The sequence below is a fragment of the Talpa europaea genome (genome assembly GCF_964194135.1).
Source record: "Talpa europaea genome assembly, chromosome: 7".
Classification (NCBI taxonomy): Eukaryota; Metazoa; Chordata; class Mammalia; order Eulipotyphla; family Talpidae; genus Talpa; species Talpa europaea.
Genome location: NC_140074.1, coordinates 35,761,743 through 35,763,437, shown reverse-complemented (window position 1 = coordinate 35,763,437; position 1,695 = coordinate 35,761,743). Strand labels below are relative to the sequence as shown.

The 1,695-nt window shown below is 38.9% G+C and overlaps 1 protein-coding gene across 1 annotated transcript; it reads right to left on the bottom strand.

Annotated features, from left to right (window-relative positions):
• Positions 1–364: 364 nt before the first annotated feature.
• Positions 365–670, bottom strand: LOC311173488 (small ribosomal subunit protein eS26-like; the record flags this gene model as incomplete). Its single annotated transcript, XM_084237493.1, has 1 exon — positions 365–670. The coding sequence occupies one exon, from the start codon at positions 668–670 to the stop codon at positions 365–367; it is 306 nt and encodes a 101-aa protein (XP_084093619.1).
• Positions 671–1,695: the final 1,025 nt, after the last annotated feature.

Sequence of the window (1,695 nt, the reverse complement as noted above, 5' to 3'; positions counted from 1 at the left end):
CTGCCACTTGCATTTTTTAATCCCATGATTGATATTCTTTCTTTCTCTCTTGTATTTTTGATTCAAAATGAATAACTTGATTTTTTTTCAAGGGTTAAAAAAGGGAGGGGAATTAATTTAATAATTAAAATACAGGTCAACACAAAAATACAAATTTTGATGAAGGTTTAGGCCAAGTCAAAGATCAAACGGATAAAATTATGTTCTAAGGTTAGCTTTATCCACCATTAAATCAATTTTTTTTTAAAGTACAATTTCCATTTTATTTCTCCACAGAGTTGTCCTTCAGTCGTTACATGGCTTTACTCTAGCTTCTTTACATGGGCTTTGGAGGAGGTCGTGGGGCAGCACCCGCAGACCTAAATCAGGGTGGGGGTGTTCTATCCTTCCGAGCTTCACGAGAACGATTCCTGACCACCTGGCTGTGAATAGCACAACTCACGCAATAATGCAGTTTCACATACAGCTTGGGAAGCACATAGGCGTCGAACACGCTAGCCTCCAAGATGTCCCTGACGGCCGCGGCCTCCACGATGTTCCGGATGACGAACTTCTTGATGGCCTTGTCCTTGGGCACGCAGTGGGCGCAGTTGCAGTTGGTGCAGCAAATGGGCTGCACGTGGCCACGGCCCTTCTTGGCACGACCATTATTCCTCCTTTTCTTGGTCATCTTGGAAGCAGGACCCGAAAAAGCCCATTAAATCAATTTAAGAGAATGTGGCAAGGATGAAGATATTAGTCAGTGAAACTTTAGTAGTGTGTTCATTGTATATTGATTAAAGGAACAAAAAATATGAATGGTATCTCCATAAGGACTGAGAGACAGGGAGAATAAAAGATTTGCCTCTGCTTACCCAGTTTATAAGTGGGTATCAGTGCCAGTTTCATCTGCCTCCAAGGTACTTGTTCAAAATAACAGGTAATACAAATCATCCCTTAGTTCTACATTTCCAGTAAATCTCCATAGTTTTGATTGCTCAGTGCATATGTATGTATGCATGTGTGTGTGTGTGTGTGTGTGTGTGTATAAAATCTGTGCAAGAACATTATATGAGGAAGTATTTACTATATTTTTCACTTGTTGGATTGAGAGAAATGAATGAGAAAGTTCATAGAACAGTATAATAAATCTTGAAAAACAAAATGCCACCAAGTGTTTCCTGTCCCTATACTCTGAGACCAGGTAGAAAATAGTTTAAAGGACACTGTGTACCCTTGATCTTGTTATATGATGGGTCTCAGATGAACAATCAAAAAATCTTGGGAGCTGAGGGATCTACTATCAGAAATACTAAACCCTGAGTGTATACAGTGAGCTCACCTCTTCCTAATACCTGCTTTAACAATTCATTGGAATAGTTAGATTCTATTGATCAAGAACATTAAAGCAATCACGACCATGATCAGGAGTTCTTAAAAATGTATACATGTCCCAGTAGTGGTATGGAAGACATATTTTATTATATCAGAAATTATGCCTCAAAAGTTATCTATGTAATCAAATGGGCACTCCTGATCTTCATTTTGGCAGCATGCTTTGAGATTCCCTTGGCAAAAATTTTCACACTGACTGCAGTGATAATACTTTTTGAAATGTATATATCTCCTTCAGCCACTAAATGTTTATTGAGTGCCTACTGATACACCACATGTTAAGAATGCAAGGTCCTGTCTCAAGGCACTTAAACAACTGGA